General features: G+C 41.5%; 1 protein-coding gene and 1 non-coding gene across 3 annotated transcripts in view; one reads left to right on the forward strand and one right to left on the reverse strand.

The window, feature by feature from the left end:
• Positions 1-23,674, forward strand: part of TLE7 (TLE family member 7) — a 33,661-nt gene extending 9,987 nt beyond the window's left edge. Inside the window, exons 2-10 of one of the 2 annotated variants that reach the window (XM_077132959.1) lie at positions 19,675-20,070; positions 20,188-20,210; positions 20,411-20,469; positions 20,914-21,126; positions 21,235-21,476; positions 21,674-21,815; positions 21,935-22,091; positions 22,655-22,728; positions 23,049-23,674. In XM_077132959.1, the coding sequence (XP_076989074.1) occupies positions 19,760-20,070; positions 20,188-20,210; positions 20,411-20,469; positions 20,914-21,126; positions 21,235-21,476; positions 21,674-21,815; positions 21,935-22,091; positions 22,655-22,728; positions 23,049-23,153 (1,326 nt within the window). In that variant the 5' untranslated portion in view covers positions 19,675-19,759 and the 3' untranslated portion in view covers positions 23,154-23,674. Of the gene's footprint in view, positions 1-11,634; positions 11,694-19,674; positions 20,071-20,187; positions 20,211-20,410; positions 20,470-20,913; positions 21,127-21,234; positions 21,477-21,673; positions 21,816-21,934; positions 22,092-22,654 lie in introns of those variants that run through there. The other variant, XM_077132958.1, reaches the window with a different exon arrangement.
• Positions 15,311-15,415, reverse strand: LOC143660425 (U6 spliceosomal RNA). The gene has a single exon (XR_013164031.1). It is a non-coding gene; the product is annotated as a U6 spliceosomal RNA (small nuclear RNA).
• Positions 23,675-26,394: the final 2,720 nt, after the last annotated feature.

The following is a 26,394-nucleotide window of genomic DNA, read 5'->3' on the forward strand; positions in this document are numbered from 1 at the left end:
CTCTTTTAGATCAAAGGAGATCTAAATAGGTGGAAAGACATTCCCTGCTCATGGATAGGAAGTCTCAATATAGTTAAAATGTCAGTTCTCCACAGATTGATCTACAGGTTCAATACCTTACCAATCAAAATACCAGCAACCTACTTTGAAGTTTGGAAAAGCTAATTACCACTTTCATCTGGAGAGGAAAGAGACCCCAAATAGCTAAAAGCATCCTAAAAAAGAAGAATGAAGCAGGAGGATTAACACTACCTATTGTAAAGTCACAGTGGTCAAAACAGCATGGTACTGGGCAGGCAGTGGTGGTGCAGTGGCAGAGTTCTCGCCTGCCATGCCAGAGACCTGGGTTCGATTCCCATACTTGCTCATGCAAAAAAACAAAAACAAAAAACAGCATGGTACTGGCACAAAAATAGAAGTATTGACCAGTGGAATCGAATTTAAAGTACAGAAATAAACCACCAAATCTGTGATCAACTGATTTTTGACAAAGCCCCCAAATCCTCCAAACTAGAACAAAATAGTCTTTGTTATATTTCACAATAAAAATGTTAAAAATGCTTCAATGAGAAACGAAAAAATTAAAAATGAAAAAATAGAAAGTCTCACCAAGGAAATAGAAAGTCTCAGCAAAGAAAAAGAACATATAAAGAAGAGACAAATGGAAACTTCAGAACTGAAAATACGGTAACTGAAATTTAAAGACTCTACAGATGGGCACAGTAGTAGAAATGAGAGAACAATAAGAACAGCAGAAGAAAATAGATTGATCAATAATTGGGCTGGAAGAGCTGGATATCAATAGCCAAGAGAATGAAAGAAGACCCCTATCTTACACCCTACACAAAAATTAACTCAAAGTGAATCAAACACTTAAATATAAGAACTAGCACCATAAAACTTCTAGAAGAAAATGTAGAGAAACATCTTCAAGACCTATTAATAGGAGGTAGCTTCCTAAACTTTACACCAAAGCACAAGCAGCAAAAGAAAAAATAGATAAATGGGAATTCCTCAAAATCAAATGCTTCTGCACTTCAAAAGACTTTGTCTAAAAAGTGAAGAGGCAGCCAACTCAATGGGAGAAAATATTTGGAAATCACATGTCAGACAAAGGCTTGATTTCCTGTAAATACAAAGAAATCATACAACTCAAAAACAAAAGAACAAACAACCCAATTATAAAATGGGTTAAAGATATAAATAGGCATTTTCTGAAGAGCAAATACATATAGCTCAAGAGCATCATGAAGAGATACTCATTTTCATTGGCTATAAGGGAAATGCAGATTAAAACTACCATAAGATACCACCTCAGACCTATAAGAATGGCTGCTATTAAACAAACAGGAAACTATAAATGTTGGAGAGGATTTGGAGAAACTGGCACAGTTATGCATTGCTGGTGGGAATGTATAATGGTGCAGCCACTATGGAAGACTGTTTGGCAGTTCCTTAGGAAACTAAATATCAAATTGCCCTATGACCCAGCAATAGCACAACTTGGTATATACCCAGAAGAGCTGAAAGCAATGAGACAAACAGACATTTGCACACCGATGTTCATAGAAGCATTATTCATGATTGCCAAAATATGGAAACAAAGCAAATGCCCATCAACAGATGAGAGGATCAACAAAATGTGGTATATACTTGCAATGGAATACAATGCAGCAGTAAGATAAAATGACGTCCTGAAGCACATGCCAAGATGGATGAGTCTTGAGGATATAATGCTGAGTGAAATTAGCCAGACACAAAAGAATAGATACTGTATGATTCCACTTTTAAGACCAGCATAAAGGTATAATCAGAGGCTTATAACACAGAATATAGGGGACTGAGAAATACACAGAAGCTAGAGATGGGTGAATTGTTAGCTAGTAAGGTTGAACTCCAATGTAAGGGAATAGATAAGAATGAAGGTGGTTCTCTAGTGGGTTTATAAGTAATATTACCATAATGAAGATGAACAAGAATGAAAGGGGTTGTATAGACCTATGTGTCCCACTGATTAACAATAGAAGTGTGAATTAGTTCTCACAAGAATTACTTGAAAGATATGATTCTTGTACAAAGAGTGTTTAAGCCAGGGTACAGGGGGAAAACTGCTATTTCATGGTGTGAATTGTGTTCAAAAGGAAACCATCAGCACTACCACAGCATCAGCAGAGGTAAATAATGGGGTGAGGGACAGAATTAAGAGGAGGTTTAGATTTCCTAGTTGGTGAGGGTGTGTTTATTGGTTTGCTTTCTCTTGGGAACAATGAAATTATCTAAAATTGAGAGTGTTGATGGACTGTGGACTTTGGGCCCTCTACGTGAGGCCCAATGAATGTAGGTGGCTGAAGAATGCACTGATGGAGAAGTAGAATGGCAAACGACGGTGTACACTTATGAACAAAGGTTGTGCTGCTACAAAAAGGAACAATGTCGTGAGGCATGCAACGATGTGAATGAACATGTGGGACATTTGGTTAGACAGAATAAGCCAGAAACAAAAGAACAACCATGGTCTGGTCACCTTTAGAAAATGCTTATAAGAAAACAGGGGCCTAGATTGTAAACTTTTAGAGCAGACACATCTAAGTCCGGAGTGGTGATTATTATGTTTGGATTTTGAGAGGCTATTTTATATATATAACCTGAGAGATAAGAATGAAGCCGAACAAGTTGGAGTTAAAATAATTCAGAACATAGGGGTAAAGAAGACAATGTCTATATTTTAGAACCACACATACTCTTTGAGACCAATGGAAGAAAGGTTTATTTGGTCTGGAACTGAATTTTATTCTGGTGCATAATCTAATTCTACCTATGTGTATAGCTCATTTACAGTTGAAACACTGGGAGCACAAAATAAGAAAGAGGTCCTTTAATCTTGTATAGATTATTGTAATGCCTGGAAACATCCTAGAGTATATTAAGCAGATAATCTAAAAGTATTGGCAAAGTCCCCTGAGGGATGGGAGAAAGACCATGGAACTATTAATATTAAAATTATATATAATAAATAAAATATATTATTAATATTAATATTATTATGGAATCCCCTGATACTGTGTCAAACTTTAGGGACACCCAAATCAATAGGCCATGCCTTCGATCATGAGGCTTGCTCTTGTGAAGCTTATGTACGTAGCAGAGAAACTTAGACAACTTATAGGCCTGCCTAAAAGTTACTTCTGGAGGACCTCTTTTGTTGCTAGATGTGGCCTCACTGTCTGTAAGCCCAACTCTGTAAGTGAAATCATTACCCCTCCCCCCCATGTGGTACATGATGTCCAGGGGTGAAAGTCTCCCTGGCAATGTGGGAGATGACTTCCAGGGATGACACCGTGGTATCAACAATTCCATCTTGACCAAAAGGGGGAAAAGAAGTGTAATTACTAACGTGTCAGTGACAGAGAGAGTTCAAATAGAGTCAAGAGGCTACTCTGCAGGTTGCTCTTATGCAAGCTTCAGTTATACCTTGCTACCTATCAGCCTGCCAATCCCCATCCAGGACGATTCCAGCCAATCCTAAAGAACACCTAGGGAAATATATAAGATTCCACAAGGGTTCCATGCACTAGAGTAACTTTCCAGAAACCTACCAGATGGGTTCCTGGTCCAGATAAGTCCTGAAACCTAGCCCAGCTTCTCCAGAACATCAAATAGTTCCATCTCCCTACCCCATATCAGTGGCAGACCCTTCCAATATGAAAATTTTAGAATGGCCATAGCCCAAACACCCCTAAAGAGAGGGATGGAAAGATCAAAGTTGATGGTTTAGTTGTACAGAGAAGATAGGTTTTAACAAATGAATATGAATGCTGAATCATTAAATTGATATCTCTTTTAGTCTCCAGTATTTTAGAGCAGCTAGAAGTAAAAACCTAAAATTGTGAAATTGTAACCATATCAAACTAATTGTGGGGCTGTGCTTTGAAATTTATAGCTTTGTTGTATATATATTATTTTTCACAAAAAAAGATGGAAAAGTCGATTGTGACAAAAAAATATTTATTCCCTCTAGCATCCTATATTCTGGAGCAGCTACAAGGAAAAATATGAGAGGATAGTCTGGTAGCCCATGACAAACTCTGGGATCTGTCCTGTAACTACTTGTTGAAGAGTGCTTTGAGAACTATTGGTTTTTTACTTCTTTGCTTTGTATATATGTTATACTAAACAATAAAAAAAGTTTAAAAAGAAAGAAAGATATGACATCCCTTCTGAGGTATTACTGCCAAAACTGTGCATAGTTAATTTAATCATAAGGAAACACCAGAGAAACAAAACTGAATGACATTCTACAAAGTAACAGAACTGTACTTTTCAACAATTGATTGAATAATTGAAGTAAAAATGGAGAGATAGTATACTAAGTCAAAAGAAAGTGTATCCTTTTTCTTAATTATAGCTACATACTATTTTGTTCTGGAGCTAATGAATCCTTTCACTAGTCCCCTAAATGGCCATTTAGGTTTGTTTTCTGATTCCACTTCCCTTATGTTCAGGGCTATTGTGGGGAAAACTACTTTCTACTAAAAAACTCAAGAGGATGCAAAACTGTAGGTGTGAGCTGAACCTGGCTTATGTAAGGTATTTTGTTTTGACTGCACCTAAATTTTAGATATTTTTCTGAATTTGTTGACAATAATTAAAAGACAGGAGATTCAACTTTAAAAATCCAAATTTCTAGCTTTTCTTGAAAAATCATAAAGATCTGGCCATCACAGCCTGTGAGGGGAAAAGGGAGGTGTACTCTCTACATCTTGCCACAGTCCCCACTGCTTTGCGTCGTCTCACCTCTTTGTCCACTCCACCCAGTTGTCAACTGCCCATGCCTTTCTGTAAATATCTGAGTATGTGATTCTTTTTTATTATTTTTATTTTATTTTTTTAAAAAATATAACAACAAACACAAGCATTCTTAACATATGATCATTCCATTCTACATATATAATTAGTAATTCACATCATCACATAGTCACATATTCATCATCATGATCATTTCTTAGAACATTTGCATCAATTCAGGAAAAGAAATAAAAAGACAACAGAAAAAAATTCATACATACCATACCCCTTACCCCTCCCTTTCATTAGATTGAAATGCTAGATTGATCACTAGCATTTCAATCTACTAAATTTATTTTAACATTTGTTCCCCCTATTATTTATTTTTATGCCATATGTTTTACTCATCTGTTGATAAGGTTGATAAAAGGAGTATCAGACACAAGGTTTTCACAATCACGCAGTCACATTGTGAAAGCTAAATGATTATACAATCATCTTTAAGAAACATGGCTACTGGAACACAGCTCTATATTTTCAGGCAGTTCCCTCCAGCCTCTCCATTACATCACTAACAAGGTGATATCTATTTAATGCGTAAGACTAACCTCCAGGATAACCTCTTGACTCTGTTTGGAATCTCTCAGCCATTGACACTTTATTTTGTCTGATTTTGCTCTTCCCCCTTTTGGTTGAGAAGGTTTTCTCAATCCCTTGATGCTGAGTCCCAGCTCATTCTAGGATTTCTGTCCCACGTTGCCAAGAAGGTCCACACCCCTGGGAGTCATGTCCCACGTAGACAGGAGGATGACAGTGAGTTTGCTTGTTGTGTTGGCTGGAGAGAGAGGCCACATCTGAGCAACAAAAGAGGTTCTCTTGGGGGGTGACTCTTAGGCCTAATTTTAAGTAGTATCCCCTGTCCTTTGAGGAGATAAGTTTTATATGAACAAACGCCAAGATTGGGGACTCAGCCTATTGCTTTGGTTGTCCCCACTGCTTTTAAGAATATCAAGAATTCAACTTGGGGAAGTTTAATTTTCCTCCTTTCTCACCATTCTCTGAAGGGGACTTTGTAAATATTTTTTTATTCACTGTTCAAATCACTCTTGGATTTATTGAGGTATCACTCTGGACAAACCTACAAAATCTCATGCCCTACTCAAGGTTCCGTGTCCAAATAAGGTCACAGTCACAGGTAAGGAGGCTAGGACTTCAATATGTCTTTTTTGGGGACACAATTCAACTCCAAACTGTTTTTTTTTCTGTTTTCCATCTTACACTAAATTCCTTCTCTTCAACCATTTCTAGGACCAAAGGGGTCTCCTTCACTCACTTTTGTCCCTTTATACCCAGCCTTCTCAGTATCTCCTACCCACTTCTCCTCTACCCTTTGCTGATAAATATTGCCTGTTTCCCAGAAACTTCAGTTGCTTCTGGCCTTAGCTCACTTTGGAATCACATGGGGAGCTTTTAAAAAGCCTCATGCCCAGGTTGCACTCATTCTAATTTAATAAGATTCCCTGGGGTGGGACAGGTATTGGTATTTTTGGTATTTTTAAGCAACCCAGGTGATTCGAACTTGCCTCTGAAATTCAAAACCACTGCTCTCCTTGGCCCCTGCACCCCTTGGGCTGCCCTTCCTTCCCCATTTTGTCCTTTGTTCATCACCCAATGTCTCAGTTGCGTACTGATTCCATGCATTCCAGTGTCTGATCATTTAATTCTTAGCACTCTAATGCCTGGTCCAAGAGTACACAGAAACCAACCTCCTCAAGCTGGCTCAAATCAAACCCTGACACTGATTCAATAGCTCTGCTCCTCACCCTCTGCTTACTGCCTCCTGCTGAGAGGGGCCGAAAGGTCTGTCCTGTCTTCCCTGAAGCACTTTTGAGAGATTACCAAATTCTTAAATTTCACAGACTTAAGTGTGAAAGGTAAAAATAAATAAGCTTCTAAAAGAAATCAAAGGAGCATATTCCTCATGATATTGTGATCAGCAAATATTACTTGAATAAGATTCAAGTACAGTAAATGAAAAGATTGATATACTGGATTGAATTAAAATTAAGAACTTCTGTTTATCTGAAGATACCATTAAGAGAATTAAAAGTAAGTCACAGATTGGTAGAAAATATCTGTAATGCATTTATTTAGTCATATCCAGAATATGTAAAGAACTCCTATGATTCAATAAGCCTCTCCTATAAACACACTTTAAAAAATTATGTAGGCTTGGATTTGCATCTAACTCTTCCACCCACTTGGTGAGATCTTAAACAAGTCTCTGCATGATCCTAGGCCCCTGAAGTAATCCTTATATTTCTAAATTAGGGCTAAAATCTATGCCCCGTATCCCTCATTATGTTTACCATGAGAATCAAAAGACAGCTACACTGAAATGCATTTTCTCTGTAGGACTTAGTCTGATCTCTGGTCCCTGGCACCCTGCACAGGGCCTGGCTCAGAGTACATGAAAGCATATATTTGATTTATGAGAAGGCAGGGAACAGAATTCCTGGATGCAGGAACAGCGTGAGCAAAGCAATGAAGGTGGAAGTGTACAGTCAAGTACATTGGGGGTCAATATTGGCTGAAATGTAGAGGACAAGTAGGAAGAAAGTGAGAGCAGGAGGAACCTGAATGAGGTCAGCTCTTAAATACCAAGCTAAGGAGTCTGGGGATTATCCTGAAGGTAGCCCAAAAGTTTTCAGGACAAAGGATGTACAGGTGAGGGGAAAGGGAGAAAAGGAAGAGACAGAGGGCTTTGGAAATTGGAGGTGAGGGATGGTAAAAGAAGATTTATGTTTAAGCAGTAGCCATTTTAGTACTTCCACTTTAAAAGAAGGAAGCAATTAATGAGGAAGAAGTTAGAGTAGAGGATGAGAAAGGAGGACTGGTGAGAGGTGTGGACCAGTGGCAGGATCTGGATGGGCAAAGGAGAGTAGGAGAGACACGCAGCTTCACCACTCCCTTCCCTCCTGTCAGAAAATGACTGCCAGGCAGAGGGGTTAGACTAATGCTCCTCAAAGTGTGGACCCCAAACCAGCAGCATATTTAGCATCAGTGTCACCCTCACACTGGAACTTACTAGAAATACAAAGCCTCGGGACCAACCCCAGAATTTACTTGTATCAGAATTTCTGAGGATGCACGGAGCACTCTGTCTTAACAAGCCTTCATGATGAGTGCCCAAGTTTGAGAACCACTAGAAGAGACAGCCATGGCAGAGAAAGGCTGCCCTGATCCTCATTTTCAGGGATATTGGTGAAAGATGACAGGCATGTTCAAATCAGAGCAGGGGGAAGGGAAGGTAAATGTGGTCCCACCTCCCTCCCTAAATCACTCTTCATTAGCTTCAGTCTAAGATCAGCTTTCGCAAGCAAAGGGAATTCTCCTGGAGATGAGAATTTGAAATAGTCCTTGGAAACAGCCGAACTCAACTCTCATATTTGTCCAAACACTGGTGCTTGTGGGGTGGTTCAAACCCAATACAAAGATATATCCCATTACAAATTTCTCATGTTGGTTCTACTTCCTGCCGTGAACTTACCTGGCGGATCCTCACTTTATCCCCTTCATGTACTCAAGGGTTAATTGGAGATGGCACCCTAGCAAGCAGATGGCTTGGGGTGGGGTGGGGGTGGTACTATGCTGGAGGTCAGCCCTGGCAGTGCTGGATGTGGAGACACCTGAGGCAGGCCAAGCAGGGTGCTTGACACATCATTCAGGGCCAGGATAACTGACTCAGGTGCTGCTTCCCTGCAACTAGGGTTTGATTACCAATTAGGCTCGAGTTTAAAAATGGCAGCATATATAGAATAGGGGCAGTATCTGGCTGTGGCATGAACCCAGTCCTATTTAGTCCTCAGCTCTGCAGGGTTTTGCCTTCTGACCTTGGAGGTGAGTTTTCATGCCCAGGGGTTGGGGGTGGAGTTGTGAAGGCTTATTTTGCTGGAAGGGTGGGTCCTGGATCCAGCATTTTGTGTTGAGTATTTGCTGAGTTGCCTGGTAAGGAAATGGTCTCTGAATTATCAGTTCTGGGATAGAGTAGAAGGGGGAATTGGTGAGATTGGTTTTGCCTTCTGCTCTTTCTAGGAAGCCTTGTTTTTTTCTTATGGTGAAATATTTTTTATCCACGATGCCCTAGTTAAACGATTTTGCTGCCTTTAGGCTTTACCCAACCCTCGACTGGGACTGAGCAGCTTCTCCATCACTTTTTACCTGTTCTCATCATGCCGGGCTAAGAATGTCTATGCCTCAGGCTTTCCCCCTTAACAGGTGAGGGCTCCTTAGGTGTGTCCCAAGTTTAAGGAGATCCGATGCATATCAGGTAGAATTTGTTAAATTATGTAAACAACTAGTTAAGAATCATGAGGATCCCAAATTAAATTTGGGGGAAGATGAGAAAGATGAGGACTTGTGTGAAGAGTTTGGATTGTTTTGTATGACAAATGGAATTAAGAGGATCTGGGAGACCCCAGGGCTAGTATTAGCAGGGCTGTCATGTACGACTGTGCGTGTTGTGCCCTGCACCTCTCCAGAGGCAACAGTCACGTTATATCCTCGTGAACGATGCCTCCTGGAATTGTGAGATATGGCAGCCCTTGAGTGTGTGTGTGTGTAGTAGGTTATCTTGTTTTTCTACTCTTCCTTTTCTCCTCACTATGTACATGCCGGTATATGCACATATACACATGGATTTTGTCATAATTTATTTTTTCAAAATGGGATCTTCCTATAGATAACTTTCTGTATCCTCCTTGTCTCATTATAAAACATATGTTTTGGAAATTTCTTCCTGGCAGCTTTCTAAGATATGCATGTTATTCAACTATAAGAATGTAGCAAAATTAGATGGTCTCTCTAGGAAAGCACGTTCAGTTTGTTTCCTTTGAAATGTTGAAAACAATACCTTGGTGCAGTTATATTTATTTTAATGATATGGGATAGATTTTCCGAAGACTAGCCTATAAGCCTCCCATTTATTGTAGCAACTGCTATCCAAGAACATTTGTCTTTCCATTTTTTAAAATTTTATTTATCTTTCAGGAGTGTTTCTTTTCCCCATATGTTTCCACTTCTCTTGTTCAGTTTAGGCTGACTATTTTAATTTTTTTAATTGTAAATTATGTTTTCTTTTTCATTATTTCTTTTAACTAAATATATCTCTGTTACTTTGGAGGTTGCTCTTTGATAACTTCTATTTCTGAGATACAAGGAATACTAGACAACACAGAAAGTATAGTAAGGGAAATAATGGTTAGAAGAGAAGAAAGTCAACAGGAAAACAGTTTGAGAGAAAATGATACATATAGAGCAGACGTCAGGAAGGTCCATCATACATTAAATAGGAGTACTAAAAAAGAAAACCAAAACAACAGAAAATAAATACTGAAAACTATAAAATACAAAGAACTTCCTTGAAATACAAATACATTTGTACTTATACATGGGTAGAGCATACAATGTACCTTGAAAATTGGCAGAAAAAGAGTTTATACATCTGAAAAGAAACTGTTCTCTTTGCAAGTACAGTGCTGTCTAGCCTCTAAGACTGTTGTATTTCTCATCATCTAATGCTTGCTATCACTTTAACTCTGTCACAGGCCTTAGCAAGAGTTCAACTACATTTAGATTTGGGGTATTTAATTATTTTTATCATGACAATAATACCTTCAAGCTATACACATGCAAAGCACCCAGGCTTTGCAGAATAGGGATGCTTTTATACCTCGATACTGTCATTAGCCACTGTATACTGATTTTTACAAAAAAGAGTTTCAGATTTTTCTCTTCTAATTAAAAAATCACTTATGTTCTGTATTTTAATTTTATGCCAATTACCTCATCTATTTCATGGTTTAAAAAACATTCCAGAGGATAAGCTGAAGCATGGGCTCATCCCACTGGCAATACATATTCCCCCAAATCAGCAGTAATTTTGAAGACCCAACAGTCCTCTCTGTAAATTAATTCTTTTATAGATTCACATACATTGTATCAGAATCAAAGGCTCACTCTGGAGTTGTAATTAGGCCATGTGTAGGGATTTGTTGCGTGAAAATTCTTAGTCATCTAGAGAAACTTAAAAAAGGTTTTATGGCTCAAGTTTTTCTGACACTATATAAATTACATTATAAACGGGGGTATACTCTCTCTACAACACTATTACTCTTCTTAGGACTTGCTAATATTTAGTATTGACAGAAAGTAATCATCTTGATCCTTTGATAGCTCCTTTCATTCCCTTGGAATTGCCTAAGAACCCTGGAGTACACATTTCAGGGAACTCTGAAAGGGTTGCTAATCTAAAGATAGTCTTGATCCCAGAGGAGACAGGTTGAGGGGGTCCATATGGCTGTTCAAGTGTTGGCTGTTGTTCTGGTGACCTTTATGCCCCATGCCCTAGGACAGGGCATCTCAGTTGCAGCACCCTTGACATTTTTGGCCAGATAATTCTTTATTTCTTGAGACTTTGTAGGATATTCAGCAGTATCCTGGCCCTCTACCCACTTGATACCAGTAGCAGCCCCTCATCAGTTAACCATCAGATAAAATGTCTCCAGACACTGTCAAATGTCTTCAGGGGACAAAGTCACCTCTGGTTGAGAACCATAGGTTACACCACCCAAGTATGCTCAAGCTTGGGGAACATTTGAACAGTTCTAGGCTAACAGATAGCTGCTCCCTTCTGACGTCCTGCCCCATTCAGAGCTTTTTACATGCAGAGAGGGTACAGGTTTCCACACGTGAAAGCAGTAAATGCTCTATCCTCCAGATTCAGGAAACCAAACATCTTGAAGGAATTGAATGATGTTCTCTTTCTTTTTGAAGGGCCAGTTGCCAGGTTATCACCCTTTCTATCCACATTCAACGTTGGATGGACACCAAGGTCCAAAGAATGACAGGTACATTAACCCCTGTCCTCTCTTTAGGCATATGATAGAGGTGTCCTTTATAAAATTGGGAAAGAGAATCTTACGTTTTCTTTCTCCTAAACACCAACAGCGTTAGGAAAAATAAAGAAGTGCCAATTAACTTCTCAACTCACTGGGTTACAACGTGTCTTGGGTTGATTTTCATTGAATGGATTAAGAATCTTCATCTTAGTAAGGGGAAGTAGCTTCCCTAAGGGCATGTTGCTAAGATAATTGGAGGTCAATTCTAACAGTAATGCATAATATTTTGGATGCTTAACATAAGAGAATAAATATAAGCATTTTAGTGTATCTTCACCTTCATTCTTATAACCTTCCTTTAGGTTAGGTATTGTTATTACTACCCCCATTTCAAAGATTAAGCAGCAGAGTTGCAAGACTTAAGAGTTGCAAGTGATGGAGCAGGCTCCAAACCCTGCCGACAGCCTTTCCAGGGTATTTTGTGAAATTGCACAAAGTCTTAAGTTCCCGGGGCGGGGGGCAGTGGGGGGCAAAAAATGTTTTTCTTGACATTATTACATAAAATCTAGCTAAAATTCCTAAGTGAATCTAAGATTTCTTCATCAAATTGCAGAGTTGGCTTTAGAACCAATGAGAACTCGTGGCCCAAAGCTATTCCGATGTTCTCTGTTGCCCTCCTTCTCCAAGTATGTAAGTGTCATCAATGGCTGTGGTGTGAATTACACAGAATTCCAGTTTTAATAGTGGAGAACCACAGTTATTGACTGTGGCTCTAAAACACAGCCATATCTTTGGCTCAGCCCAAGTTACTAACTCCTCTCTGTCTTTAATCCTCACGTTACCAGACCCTGACTTGGGAGCTTTGTCTAGTCTTTAGCTCTAGTTAGGTCCCCCTGGGGAAGGAGCAGTGCCTGGGATTCCAGACCCAAGGTTGGATGGCTAGCATCAAGATCCTGCTCTCTGCTGTTTTTTTTTTTTTTTAATTTCATTTATTGCATAGTTCAGTTTATGGCCTGAAAGTCATAATCTATTAACATAGAAACATTTCTATTCTGTAGAATGTCTCCTAAATGCTGGACATCTTACATATTGAAGTCTGCTTCAACAATTCACTATTTCCTTATGTTGCTGCTTCCTTTATGAGATCGTAGTTCTTCTTCTTCCTATCTGAGATGCTTGCCATTGTTTTCCCAATTTGATCATTTGTTTTTCCTTCAGGAATGTTCTAGTTTGCTAGTTTGCTAGCTGCCAGAATGCAATATACCAGAAATTGAATGGCTTTTAAAAAGGGGAATTTAATAAGTTGCTAGTTAACAGTTCTAAGGCCAAGAAAATGTCCCAATTAAAACAAGTCTATAGAAATGTCCAATCAAAGGCATCCATCCAGGGAAAGATACCTTGGTTCAAGAAGGCCGATGAAGTTGAGGGTTTCTCTGTCAAGGGAGAAGCACATGGTGAACACAATCAGGGTTTCTCTCTCAGCTGGAAGGGCACATAGCAAACATGGCATCATCTGCTAACTTTCTCTCCTGGCTTCCTGATTCATAAAGCTCTCCAGGAGGCGTTTTCCTTCTTTATCTCCAAAGGTCCTAGCTTTGCTCAGCTTCTCATGGCTATGTCATTTTGCTCTGCTCTCTCTGAATCTCCTTTTCCAAAATGTTTCCTTTTTATAGGACTCCAGAAACTTATCAAGACCCACCCAAACGGGTGGAGACATGTCATCGCCTAATCCAGTTTAACAACCATTCTTGATTAAATCACATCTCCAGGGAGGTGATCTAATTACAGTTTCAAACATACAGTATTGAATAGGGATTATTGTGCCTTTATAAAATGGGATTTTGATTAAAACATGGCTTTTCTAGGGGACATACATCCTTTCAAACCAGCACAAGGAACATAAAATTTGTTTTAAGAATTAGAAGTAGGATCTGTTAACTGATTAGCACAGGGCCTAGTCAACCCAAAGAGAGTTGCCTTCTTTCATCAAAAGCCCCAACACATTCAGTATTCCATCAGCAAAGAAAGGGAAGTACTAATTTTAGGACTTATTTTTCATAGCTCAAGGAGCTATAAAATGTTAAAATACAAGAACTAAAATTCACACGGCTTAAATAGTAAAGCCTTTAAAAATACCACATCACAAGAATGAATGGTGTATAAGTTTTCTAATTGCTGCTGTAACAAATGACCTCAAACATAGTTCTGTGTGTCAGAGGTTTGAGCACCTAACTCAAAGGGATCTTCTACTTGGTCTTATAAGTTTGGTATCAAGCTGGGCTGGGCTCTTATCTGGAGGCTCTTAGGAGGATTCTGTCTCTAAGCTCACTCAGGTTGCTGGCAGAATTCATTTCCATGGATTATAGGAGATTTCCATTCCCTTGACATGTAGCCGCTTTATCTTCAAACCAACAATGGTGCATTGAGTCCTTCTCATGTTTTGAATCTCTGATTTGACCTTCTACTACCAGCTGGAGAAATGTCTCTTTTTTTAAGGGCTTTACTGGGGTTTTTTGGTCCTCAAAATAAAATTGTATCTCTTGAAAATATATGCATAGAAAACCATATATTTGGCTGGTTTGCCACTATTGAAGTGAGGCACTGGGTTCTAGTGGACACTAGGCAGGTAGGGATGGTGGCTAAAGTAGCGCCTCTCATCCCATGAAAGCTCCTCCTAGGAGAGCCAGCCAAATGTACTTGTATAAAGGGCAAAACATGATCTATGTTTGGCTGCCAGATCAACAACTCAGAATGACTTAGGGCAAAGTATTTAGTACCTGAATTTCAATGATTTGGAAAATAATATAAACCTTGCTATGAAGATTAGAAACAATACGATCAAAATGCCTGTCTGAGACTTGGATTTCAATAAATCAAGGCCAGTAATAATATTAACCTCCAACTAAATGTTTACTTTGTACTAGGACTGAGATAATCTTTGTAGACATTATTTCCTTGTAAATTCTTAGTTGCTGTGTGTAGGATATTACCACATAGGAATTGCCACATAAATCAGAAGTATAAAGCACTTGAACCCTGGGCATAGATGAAGTAGCAGAGCTCCTTCCTGGCTTTGGTTGGGACAGATTGTGAAACAATGGTGAGGGCAACTTTTTTTTTTTTCATTTTATGTCTTTTTTATTTTGTTCAAAATAATTTTTTCAAGGTTCATCTATGTTGTAGCATGTATCAGAGCTTCATTTCTTCTTAAGCTGAATAATATTCTATTGCATGTAGATACCACATTTTGTTTATCCATTCATTGGTTGATGGACTCTTGAGTTGCTTCCGCCTTTTGGCTACTCTGAATAATGCTGTATTGAACATTGGTGTACAAATATCTGTCTGAGTCCCTGTTTTTGATTCTTTGAGGTATATACTTAGAAGTAGGATTTCCATATATGATATGTCCATATGGTAATCTTATGTATCACTTTCTGAAGAATTGCTAAAATGTTTTCCACAGCAGCTGCACCATTTTATGTTCCTACCAACATTGTACAACAAAGTTTCTACTTCTTCTCATTCTCGTTAACACTTATTTTCTTTTTTAAAAATAGCAGCCATCCTAGTCAGTATGAAGTGGTATCTCATTGTAGTTTTGATTGCATTTCTCTAATGGCTAAAAAAATATGAAATGCTTTACAAATTTGCATGTCATCCTTGTGCAGAGTCTCTGCTAATCTTCTCTGTAATGTTCCAATTTTAGTATACATGCTGCCAAAGAGAATACTCACCTTGCCTTTTGAGGACTCAGTTTCCCTATCTGTAAAAAGAGAGGGTTGGACTAGAAATCTCCTAAGGGCATATCCATCCTAGCATTCTAGGAATCACAAGCGAGTGTTCTAAGGAGGGGAAGTGGAACACTGTCTCCTTGAAAGCCAGGTCCAGAACTAAACTATGTCATTTGATTATGCTCATGGATTCTGTGTATCAGGAATCCAGGCAGGGTGAAGTAGGGACAGCTTATCTTCTCCACAATGCTTGGGGCTTCAACTGGGAAGACTTGAAGGCCAAAGCTGATTTGAATGACTGGGGATCAGAATCATCTGGTTGCTTCTTCTTCTTCTTCTTCTTTTTTTTTTTCTCCTTTTTAATGGAATCGTTATTATGAATGGTCAATGTAAAAAACGTGAACCATATGGAAGCTTTTGCTTGTGATTAGGGCAACTTTTGATTTTAAAGGCTGAGTAGATTGGTCCAGTTGAGTCCCAAGGAATAATCATCCAAACCTCTCCGTTTGCTCCTGCTCAGCTCTGCAGCATGTTCTGCCTCTCCAAGTTGAAGAGCTAAACAATGATAAGAATTATCCTCCCAATATACTAATTGTTGAACATTTACATCTACTGTAGCTTAATGAGGCAATTAAGCTCCAAGGATAAATGAACTTTGGCTCCCTTGAAGCTTCTAGCATGTCTGAAATTTCCCGCTCCTCCAGGTTTCATGCAGGACCTCTGAGCTTCTGTGAATACCTCTGCCATATGGGTTGGATGTTTCCCTTCTTGGTCTCACTACCTGGGTTTTGGCACAGATGATATGCAATAACATTGAAGTACTTTTAAAAAAAATTTTTAATTGATGTATATTCACATACCATGTAACCATCTAAAGTATACAATCAATGGTTCACAATATCAGATGGAAGTACTTTTTAAACTGTACAGGAATTAAGGAATTCATTTTCTTAAAGTCCAAAGAAGGGAAGGGACTCCTTTGGGGAGTCATAGATGATGTGGTTGCTGTTACTCAGGTTAGAATGTAGAGCCAGAAGGAATATATGATATGCAGCCCAACCCACATATTGCTCTTTAAGTGCCCCACAAAAAAAGGAGCAGTAGACCTAGGGAGGAAAATAAGTACCACTGTCAAACCCAAACCTCTAGGGCAGGGTCATCAAATGCTTCTGTATCTGATGCTTCAGGGTCAAGGGCTGGGGACAAACCTGGGGTCTGACAGGTACTTCTGTGGCCAGGAGTTAACAGATTTAAGGGAAAGAAAGATGGACTGTTTAGAAGTTAACATCTGCAAGAAATAGAGAAGCCTGTTATGGAGGTAATAGGAGCAGTGTGATGATGGTGATGCTGGCAGAAGATTTCCTCTGCCCCTCTCCACAGAGACCTCTCTCAGCCACACATTCTTAAATGTTGAGACCGGCTGTATGAGATAGTTTGGAGGTTTTATGGACCCCAGAAAAGATCATGTCCTTAGATTTAATCCGTTCCCATGGGTTTAGACCTATTGTAGATGGGACCTTTAGTTTAGGTAATTTCAGTTGAGATCTGCTTCAGGGTGTATTTTAATCCTCTTACTGGAGTCCTTTTGTAAGAGAATAAAAGATACAGAGAAGCTCACAGAAAAAGCACCCTCACCCCTACCTGGAGAAACTGAAAGTAGACCCACAAAAATACAGAGAGGAAGCCAACAACAAGGCCAGAAGCTGAAGACAACTGCTTCTGAAGAAGAGAGAAGGACCAGCAGATGCCCGCCATGTGACTTCCCATGTGATATAAGTGTCCTAGATGCCAGCATCTTGTCATCAGAGTCCAGGAATTGTCCTGTTGATGCCTTGAGTTGGACAATTTCATGCCCAAGAACTGTAAATTGTGAGTCAATAAATCTCCATTGTAAAAGCCAACCCAATTCTGGTATATTGCATTTTGTCAGCTTTAGTGAATCAAAAGCAGCTGAATGTAAAGCATGAAGCTGCAAAAGGGAAGGATAAAGAAGAAGGAAAAGACTCATACTTAAGACCTAAGGTTTGGGTAGGCAAACCTGTACTCTTCCAGCATCTTTAAAGTGTGTGTGCGCATGTGTGTGGGAGTGTGCACATGAGTGTGTGTGATAAATACATGAAATGTCTACTTCCTCCACCACCCCCTTTTTTTTTCTTCCAGAACCTTATTTTCTGGTCTAGTTCTCCTTCAACTTGGAGAGGCAGAACACTCTGGGTAGGGCTGGGCAGGAGCAAATGGGGAGAACCTGGGGTGGTTGCACCTTGGGACTCAGCTGGACCCACCTGCTCAACTTTTAAAATCAAAAGCTGTCCTTACCATTGCCTCATAATCTGTCTCCAGCTGGATCCAGGGAGGAGGAAAGAACAGGTTTGTCTGGACACCAAAACTATATGAATCTTTTAATATTGGTCACAAAAGCACTAGGAAGTTGCTCACTGATTCACAAGCCTATTGTAACTTTGAGCTGGTTCCCCTGGCTCTTGAGTGCCCAAACATCAGATGCTAGACAGAGGATGGCTCCCCAGGGTGTCTGAAGGGAAGTTGTTCAGAGCCTGCATCTCTCCTGACAACAGTTTGCTTTCTTCTGATGTGGAGTATAGTTGTTACCTATGGTCACTGTAAAAAATTATCATAAACTTGATGGCTTAAAATAATGGAAATTCATTCTCTCACTGTTTTGTAGGCTAGATGTCCTAAATCAGTATCACTGGGCTGAAAAGTCAGGGTGTTGGCAGGACCATGTTCCCTTGAATCTTCCAGCTTCTGGGAAGTGCTGGCCATGTCACTCCAAACTCCAGGAACAGCATCTTCAAACCTCAGTGCTCTATCTTCACAACACCTTCTCCTCCGTGTGTGTGTGTGTGTGTGTGTGTGCGTGCATGCGTATGCGCGCACGCGCATGTGTGTGAAATCTCCCTCTGCCTCTCTTATAAGGGAGTATTTAGGTCCCAGCCAAATAATCAAAATAATCTCACCATCTCAAGATCCTTACCCTAATCATATCTGCAAAGACCCCTTTTCTAAATAAGGTAACATTTATGGTTTCTAGGGAATAGAATCTGATCTCTCAGGGGAACATGAGTCAGCCTCCCATGGGGAGGTAGAAAAGACCATTTAGAGCCAGGCAGGACATAGTTGGAAACTCTGCTGCTTTCTGGCTGTTTGATTGTGGCCCCGATGCTTACCCCACTCTAAACTTCTGTGTTGTTTTTTGTTTTTGTTTTTGTTTTTTTAATTTATAAAATTGGCCCACATAGTTGTTGTGAGGATAAAATGAGATTAACTATGCAGACTATTTAGGTCAGGGCCAATTACAAAGTGAGGACCAAAGTGTCGAGTAGTAGACTCTCGCATGAAAATGTCCCCTGCCTCTTCCCAAGAGCAGGTAACCTGGTTCTCCCTGGGGTCCGGTGGGGTATTTGGTGAAAGAGGGCATCTGAGAGCCAAGTATTGAGTCTGGCTTTCAAGGCATAGGATCAAATCTGAGGGTCCCCTCCCTGTCCCTACCTGTTCTAGAACTCTGGAATGTCCTCAGCACCTCGCTGTGCTGGCTTGGGTGGGCTGTCGTGAAGCCTCCATAGAGGAAGAGATGTGGCGTGCCTAACACAGCTCTGCTACCTGTCACAGCCCACGAAGAAGCACACTAGCTTCCATTTGTTGAAAGTTGACCACTAGCCTCACACAATGCTGAGTATTGTACATGTGTGATCTATTCCATTCTCTCAGTTGTCCCATGGAGTAAGAAATGGTAACGTCACCACAAGCCCTTCCTCACTATGCAGTCATGCTGTGCTCAAACAGAACATCATAAAATTGCATGATTCAAGTTCCTCCAAGTTCTCTCCTCAAGAGTGTAAGAGACCTTGGGATTTGCATGAAAAGTTTCCTGTGGCATTATGTTTTACTTACATTTAGGAGAAGTCCTCATTTGAAATGTATCCAGCCAGTTCAAAAGGTAAGTTTAATTTTATATGAACTGAAATGAAGTCAGTGTGTCTAAAAGGGAAAACACACACACACACACACACACACACACATATACATACACATACATACATACACACAAGGTACTAACATCTCTAAATGTCTGTGTCAAATTTCCATCCTAAGCATTGCTGTTGTCAACTTTAGTATTAAAAGTTAGTTGGCAACGAGTCTTCTGAATCTCTTCACCAAAGAAGGAGTTCTATGACTCTTCCAAACAAACTCAAAATGACACGTGTGCACATCTGAATCTATTCTCTTTTTTGCAACAGGGGGTCAGGAAGAATTGGAGACCCAGGATCTGTTTGAGAGGCTCATTTCTCAAGCCAGGCTCAGGCACTTGGCTGATCTGAGAAAATGAGCAGAGAAAAAGAGGAGGCCTCACTTACTACACCCAGGGCTTATGGTGAAGCAGAGGAGAGCAGGGACATGCCAGAAAGCTCTGGCATTTCTGCTCAGCAAGAGCAACCATTACAATACCAACAGGAAATTCCATATGCTACAGCCCAGCAGCCCCCAGATAACCTAACTTACCATGGTCTGGCTCATCAGGAGATAAGTGCTGTGACCCAGGAACAAGGGACCCTTCCGGTCCCAGAGATCTCTGAGCACCAAGCCATTGGCCTTTCTGTGGCAGAATCAGGAGAAGCAGCAGCGTCCGGCTCAAGGTAGGTCTCCCTTGATCAAGATTGGGTGGGGGGTGGTGAACAGTCTTGGGGAGACTGGGCCCCAGCATGAAGCATTTCATGTTCTATCTCTCCCTCTCTTTTCTCCATTTGTCATAGCTTCCTACCAGGATCTGGGTCTAGTAAGTATAGGTCATTGCATGGCCCCTGAGGGAGGGGGTGGTAGTCCAAGGCTGAGCTCCAAAAGGAAGACTAAGAATGAAGGCCTAGTGTCAGGATTCTGGCCCTCTCCCTGAATCGTGTAGCTCTCTGTAAATGGCAGAATCCCCTTCTGTCTTGCTGGCCTCTCTGTGAGTGAGTGGATATCGATATTTCTCTTCAGGGCAGCCTCGTCCTATATTACCTTCCAGTGAAGAAGTCCAGTCATTCCTCAGAGCAATAGTAAGTATCTTTCTTTCTTTTTAAAACTCTAGCTCCTTCCTTTTTCCTCTACAGGAAGAAGGCAAGGGCGTAGAATGTATCTCCACTTGCATTCTCAGTCCCATAGGTGGTAGGTGTGCTGGGCTCTTTTGAACCAGGCTGCTGCCTTTCTCCCATCATCCTAATATGTGAAGCCTTTAGCTTACAGTCTCACTCATTCAGGAGATCCAGCCTGTGAAACTCAGTCAGGCTCTGCTCTGATTGCTGACACTCAGAATTGAATCAAAATGTGACCCTGTGGAGAAAAACTGGGGCTCAACCTGGGTAGAGCAGAAGCATATTCAGTTAGCTGGGGGAGCCAGACAGGGACACAGTTCTGCTTGTGGGTCAAAGTGGAGCTGTTGGATGGATGGATGACAGCAGGCTAGGGCATGGCTCTGTCACTGTCACCCACCCTTTCCCCAGCCTCCCATTCCAGGTGATATGGTGGTCAGACAGAGGATCCCTCTTGGGGCCTGGGAGGTTGGCACACTCAAGCATGGAAAGAAAGTCTATGCAGTTGCCATTAGCTGCTCAACCCACCACGTGTACACATGCGGCACCGGCCAAATCAAGGTGTGGGATGAGAATGCTCTGCGTGCCTCCAACAGACTCCCTCTGACCATGCTGGATTTTCAGGTGAGGGGTTTTCAAGTGGGGCTTGGGTGGTATAAGAAGCACCATTGGTCATGAGGCTCAGAATCAGTGCTTCAGGGAGGTGATATGAGAATCCATCCACACCAACAGGACCGCCAGGACTGTGTTCTCACCTGCAAGCTCTTCTCTAATGAGCAGAGCATGATCACAGGAGGGCTGTCCGGTACCCTGACTCTTTGGGATCTGGCACCTACACCCCGTGTCAAGGCAGAGCTGGTCTCAACAGATTACCGTTGCCGTTCCCTGGCAGTGTCCTCTGATGCCCGTATCTGTGCAGCTTGTTTTGGAGGATTTGTTGACATTTGGGATTTGCAGAACCAAATTTTGATCAGGTATGCCTTCTCTTCCCACTCACTTGGGTGAGACCTTTGGGAAAGCATGTGTCCCTTTCTGGGTGACCTCTCTTTTTCCCTTCTAGTCAAGTCAGTCTGGAGAATATGTCAAGGGTTCTCTTAGTGGTTTCCTTGTCTTGAAACTTCTGGGGGCCCTATTCAGGGCCCAAATACCTTCTGAATTTTTTTCCTATTAGGAGGCACCAAGTTCCCATCTACGGATCTAAATATATTGACATCGCAGGTGATAAATTCTGGACAGGAGGTGAAGATACCAACCTGTATTCCTGGGACCTACGGACCTACCAGAGTCTGCACCAACATAATTTACAGAATGAGGTGGCTGAGTGGCCACCACTGGGGTTGAGCAGAGCCCTGGGGGGAGTTGTGGATGGAGACAGGGTAGGTCCCAGGTTCGAAGAGGTGCATGCCAATGACCCACACCTTCTGCCAACCAGATTCTCAGCATTGCCCATGATCCTAGTGAGGAATGGATTTTGGTGGGTTTGAGAAGTAGTGATATAATATTCCTACACACTCACCGGGAGGAGAAGTATAAGGCCATCATGCCGAAGAAAGACCTTCAGCGCCACAACCTCAAGGTTGCTTCTTGTGGTGAGTGGGAAGTCAGGTGACACCCATCGGTGTTCTGCTTTGAACCCACTTGCAGAATATGAATCTAGCCTTACTTCAGTCTCTTAATCCTTCCCTTTCCAAACCAAACATTGGGCAAACATACACCCAGAGACTTCTCCACTTCACCCAGTTGAGAGCAGCACCAAAGACTCTTACCTCTGCATCCACTTCTTCCCAATCAGCGTCAGTCCCTCTGCTGCCTGGCTGCCTTTTCTAACTTCTCTCTCTACTCACACCCTCTCCTTTCCTGGCTCCTTCTGTCACTAGTAGCTTATGACACAGAGTGACAATCCAAAGATGTTGGTACAAAGGTCTAATCTGATTGTATTTTTGTTCATTCATGCTCAGCATGGTCCTGTGTGTGTGTGGAAGGATGGTGAAGGCAGATAAGAAAATGGCTTGAGTCAATGTCTCTGATCTTTATAGATGGGGAAACTGAGGCTGAGAAAGTATTGCCCTTTCTCCAGTCCAGTCAGGGACAGGGCTGGAACCAGGATGCAGGCTCAGTCTCTGGCCTCTCTTTCCATTCATTCCTTCACCAGGGAGCTTTATTGTGAACACAATGGATGAGTTGATCTACTGTATGGCGGCATCTTCTCGGAAAAGGTTGTTTCAGGTATTGGAAGGAGGTAGGGCGGGAGGGGGTGCAAACCTAAATACTTGGTGCTTAAAGCCCCAGATCCTGATTGGTTGGATCCCAAATATAGGGCTGCAAAGTACCTTGGAGATAGCATCTGAGGCCATTTTATGGATTGAGGGAGATGAGGATTTAAGGTTCTGTGAACTCATCACTCCACCTCGAGCCCTTGGCTGAACAGGACCTTGTTTCCAGTCTGAACCTTATATCTACGTAAAACCCTGAAATAGCTCTAAAAAAGCCTCCCTCTCTGGCTCAAGTCTTCCTCTTGCCTGTTGTCCTTGTTTTGGTCCTCATAGGTAGAGGAGTCTTCAAATATCCTGTGTTGTGATGTGTCTTCCGATAACCAGTATCTGATCACAGGCTCTAAGACCAGAGCCACAGTTTACCAGCTCTTGTACTGAAGGTTTCATGCTATGGTTCTGGCAGCAAAAGCTCAAAGAAGGCCAGCCACTACACCATCTCATACCACCCTCCTCCCAGGCTGGCTGCCTAATCCTTGCTAGCCAGTCATTTCCCTCCCATGACTTCTGGCTTTTGGCTAGAAATTTTGTGAGATCCAGCTTTTGTAACTAATAAAATAGCACAGCATAAACCAAAATGGTTTGGATATGTGACCAGTTCCTACAAATAACAAACTTACTGTGATGGATTACTTATGCTTCTGTTTTAGTTTCCTGGGCTGCTCAAGCAAAAGGAAAGCAATAGTTCAGCCTAAACAGTAGGAATTTAATAGCTCATAGTTTTGGGGTTAGGAAAGAAGTCCAAATCAAGGCGATGCTTTCTACCCAAAGACTGGCGTGTTGGGGCTGGCTGCTGGTGATCCTTGGTTCTTAGCTTGTCATACGGCAAGGCACATGGCAGTATCTCCTGGTCTCTCCTTTCTCTTCTGGGTTCTGTTGATGTTCAGCTTCTGGTTGTTCCCTCTGGCTTTCTTTCACTGTCTGAGTTTTATTCTACTTATAAAGGACTCCAGTAATGGGATTAGGAACAATCCTGATTGGGCTGGGTCACACCTTAACTGAAATATTCTCAGCAAACGGTTCTGCTCACAATGTGTTCCTACCCATGGAAATGGATTAAGTTTAAGAACATGTTTTTCTGGTGCACCTACAGCTCTAAACCATCACAGCTCCCATTCAGAAAATTCCAGGATGGGGAAGGAATTTTAGACTACTCCTTATTCTTATTTGAATGGGTCAGGGAATTCTTGGAATCTTAAGCTCAAGGAAAAATGTGTATGTACAAGTACAAACTTTCAGATTATATCACGGAGTTGATAAACTACCAAAAGTCAACTCTCAGCCAGGTTAAAATTCCCACAAGCTGGGCTAACCGTATCCTAAGTAAGAAAGGCCTCTCTCTCCCCTTTGTGTGCCAAACATCGGTGGCATAGGAGCTCCCTACTTCATTGTATCTTGCTTTTTTTCTGACTCTTTAGAAGTTTTGGGTTCTAATTCTGGCATTGTGTGCCAGTCAAAAGCTTCCTCTCACTCTGTTTCAGAGATGATTTCTTATGTTTGAAGATGTGATGCTGTAATATTCTGTCTGGTCTTCTCCAGGCTAAAAAAGCCCTGGCTCCTGGGGGAAAAAGTAGCATAAGGCTGGCTTTCCAGCCCTCTTCCATCCTGGCTTCCCCCTCTTTGCTCGGTGTGGCCTGGTTGGAACAGTCAGCTACCTACTAAAGTTTGGGCTCCATTTCTGAAGCTCAATGTTGTCACAGGGAGGAGGCTGCTAAGCCAAGGGTCAAGTGTGCCACCCTTGCACCTAGATGTAGTCAAGTAACCAGTTCTTGTCAATGGATCATAATGTGACCAGGCTAAGGAAGTAGGGGTGCTCCCTCAAAGTTCTCTGCCCCTTTCTACCAGCTCAAAGCAAATGATATGGGGTCCCTTGGGGATGGCAGAGCCAGGAGGTAGAAGCAGTCTGTGTCCAGGAAACAGGGAGAACAGCTGCCTACCTTGGACTATTACACAAGAGAGAAATAAATTTCTATTGTATTTGAGCTGTTGTAAATTTTGGGGTCTACTAAATAAAATAACTAAAACAAAAGAGAAAATTGGGGGTGGGGGGGTCTTCTTATTAGTTTGAAATGGAAAACTTCCCCTTAACAGGACATTTAGGCTTTGCTGTTGGTCTCTGTCTCCATGACTCAGCTTTGCAGCTGTAGCATGAAAACAGCCATCCACGATACATCAATGAACGTGTTCCCATAAAACTTTATCTATAAAAACAGACAAGGGGCAGTACGACAGTGGCGCAGTGGCAGAGTTCTCACCTGCCATGCTGGAGACCCTGGTTCGATTCCCAATACTTGCCCATGTGAAAAACAAATAAACAAAACAGACAGAGAGCCAGATTTGGCCTGCCAGCAGTCATTTGCTGACCACTGCTTTAGCTACTGTGCCTCTAAATAACTTAATTGGAATCATTAAAAAATATGATATAGAGGGTAGAGCCTGAGGAGTGTGGCTCCTGACCAAAACCCTATGCAATTCTTAGTCCAATCATAGGCAATGAAAAGACTTTACCTGGCAGTACTCACGGGGATGCTGCCTTCCCCGCACAGACTTGGTTCCCAGCCAGTGTGCTGCAGTTACTGAAGAGAGTTGCAGTCAAGAACTGAGTCCCCTAGCTGGGCATGCCCTTGCCCACACCTGCAGTCCTAATCCACAGCCCTCCCCAGCGGTTCCACTATGACTCAGTACTTTTCCACTCCTCGTTTCTATTCTTCACCCCCCACCTCCCGTCCTCAGGTCCATAATACAGCAGGAGCCTTTTGTTTTGGACTCCCTTAGCTGTGTGCTGATCCATCTGACTTTTGCCTGGTGGTGCCATTCCATGGGGGTGGGAGTAGGAACGGCAGGTGGCAGAGCTGGTGCTTTTTCTCCAGGTTTGCCTCTTGCTTATACCAAATGTTTTAGTTCATAAGATGCCAGAATGCAGCATACCAGAAACAGAACAGCTTTTAAAAAGGGAATTTATTAAGTTGCAGGTTTACCATTCTAAGACTGTGAAAATGTCCAAACTAAGGATCCAGGGACAGATACCTTGACTTAAGAAGGCTGATGATGTTCAGGGTTTCTCTCTCAGCTGGAAAGGCAAAGGGACGTCTGCTAGTTTTCTTTCCTCATTTTATAAGGCTTCCCTGGGGGCATCTCCAAACATCTCGGACTGTGTGGGCTCTACTGGTTTTCCCAAAATGTTTCCTTCTTAAAGGGCTCCAGGAAGCAACCCCACCTTGAATGGGTAGAGACACATCTCCATGGAAACTACCTAATCAAAAATTACCACCCACAATTGAGTGGCTCACATCTCCATGGAAACAATAAAAAATATCCCACTCAGCAATATTGAATGAGGATTAAAGGACATGACTTTTCTGGGGTACATACAGATTCAACCCAGCACATACAATTAAATTATTAAAGTCTTAATTGTTCTATTTTGGCTTTGATTGTCTTAATTAGCTACCTTCAACACCTGGCAGCTTGATTCAGTTCTCTCTCAGTTCAGCTCAGCTCAGCTCAACTTTTGAGGGCCAACAGTAGAGCTGCCCTACTGTGTCAAGGAATTGAACAAATGTGATCCAAAATGTACTTTTTGTCTTTGTCCTATATCTTTCCATGGCCTTATTTTTGTGTC

The sequence above is a fragment of the Tamandua tetradactyla genome, chromosome 16 (assembly GCF_023851605.1).
Source record: "Tamandua tetradactyla isolate mTamTet1 chromosome 16, mTamTet1.pri, whole genome shotgun sequence".
Taxonomy (NCBI): Eukaryota; Metazoa; Chordata; class Mammalia; order Pilosa; family Myrmecophagidae; genus Tamandua; species Tamandua tetradactyla.